Below are 1,899 nucleotides of genomic sequence, written 5' to 3' on the forward strand. Positions count from 1 at the left end.
CTCATATATTAATAACCAATTATTGAGTTGAAGATTTTTCCTTTCAATTTCATTATTTAGAAATAAGCATGATAGTGCTAATATTATAACTTAGGAAACTGAGATTTTGGTTATATGGCTTTTCCTTAGTTATATATCTTTCTTAATTATATCTATATCTATATATATCTATTTATATCTCTATGCCGGAGAGACTTTTGATTCACCTCATCTTATTCATCATCCAGCATTCTATTCCCATGATGATACTGCCTTCCACAGTATGATGTCATTATATAAGATATGGGATAAAGAAAAATATTTTATTGTTAATTGATCATTATAAAAGAGATCAGTCTCAGAGGAACAGATTCAATTTGCTATCCATAATTAAGCTTTCCTACTTTTGCTTATGTGCATTTTTTAAACATAAAGATTCCCCTGGATACACTTCTTAAGGAATGTATGGATATGCAGGCAACAGACAGAATTATTGTAAAGTTGTAATGACAGACTTTAGAATATATAAACTTACAGGTCATTTTCCCTCTCTGAAATTCTGTAATTGTCTTTATGTTTCTAAGAACAAACCAACAACAACAACAACAACAAAAAAAAGTTAAAGTTAAAAACCTAGTTTGTTTCTCAAATTTCCCAGAGCCTTCTTCACATCTTTGTTTCTCAAACTGTAGATCAAGGGGTTTAACATGGGAATGACAAGGGTATAAAACAGAGAGGGCATTTTGTCTTGGTTTAGTGAATAGGTAGAACTTGGTCTGAAGTACATAAAAAGGACAGTACCCTGGAAGATAGTAAAAACAGTTAAGTGAGAGCTACAGGTAGAAAAGGCTTTGCCTCTGCCTTCAGTTGAGTGGATTTTCAACACAGACAAAAATATGTAACAGTAAGAGATGAGGATTCCAGAAATGGTGACTGTTTCAATGAAGCCAAAAATGATGAAGAGCACCAACTCATTGACATGGATATCAGAACAAGAGATTGATAAAAGTGGAGGGATATCACAGAAGAAATGGTTAATTTCATTAGACCTGCAGAAACTCAGTGTAAAGGTTAAAGTAGTAATGATCAGAGCATCCATCATCCCCACCATGTAGACACTAGCAATCAGTAAGTAGCAAACCTGTTTAGACATTTTTACTGTATAAAGCAGAGGATTGCTTATGGCCATGTAGCGATCAAAGGCCATTACTGCTAATAGTACACAATCAGAATCTCCAAAGATAGTGAAGAAATACATTTGTAGAGCACAACCAGTGAAGGAAATGGATTTGTCTTTGGCAAAGATGTCCACTAACATCTTGGGGCCAATGGCTGAGGAGTAGCAGAGGTCACAGAAGGACATGTGGCTTAGGAAGAAATACATGGGCAAATGCAGGTGGGTGTCTATCCTGATTAAGATGATCATCCCAAGATTTGCTATAAAAATAACCAAATAAATGATGAGAAAGAGGACAAAAAATGTAACTTTAAGCTCCGGATCACTGGTGATTCCCAAGAGGATAAATTCAGTTGGATTGGAGTAATTCCTCTCCATTCTCCCTGCTTTGTTCTCTTCTGTGTTGTTTTGAAAAAAGAATCTAGACAAATAGAAGAACTGCCATTTTACTCTTTTGTAAATTTGATGGGCATAGGACTTTTAGAGTGCTTCTAATCTGTAAGATGGATAAAAGACACCTTGTATCCATCATCTGCTTAATGTTAAATAAATATATCAAATTTCACCTTCTGCAGATATTCTCAAAAGAAGGAGGAAGAACAGAAGACATGCTGAAAATTTCTAGTTGAATATTTCTTTAAACTTTTAAAGGTCATTTCATCTATAACATCTGCATGAATTTTATACTGCAAAACATTTTTTTTCAATAACTTAGGAAACTGAGCTCATGTAGGTTGGATTAA

The 1,899-nt window shown here is 34.0% G+C and overlaps 1 protein-coding gene across 1 annotated transcript; it reads right to left on the reverse strand.

Annotated features, from left to right (window-relative positions):
* Window positions 1-604: 604 nt before the first annotated feature.
* LOC100919802 (olfactory receptor 5W2-like) lies at window positions 605-1,534 on the reverse strand. Its single transcript, XM_003773839.1, has one exon. It carries the CDS (start codon window positions 1,532-1,534, stop codon window positions 605-607), a length of 930 nt encoding a protein of 309 aa, XP_003773887.1.
* Between the last annotated feature and the right edge of the window lie 365 nt (window positions 1,535-1,899).

Source organism: Sarcophilus harrisii, chromosome 6 (assembly GCF_902635505.1).
Source record: "Sarcophilus harrisii chromosome 6, mSarHar1.11, whole genome shotgun sequence".
Lineage (NCBI taxonomy): Eukaryota > Metazoa > Chordata > Mammalia > Dasyuromorphia > Dasyuridae > Sarcophilus > Sarcophilus harrisii.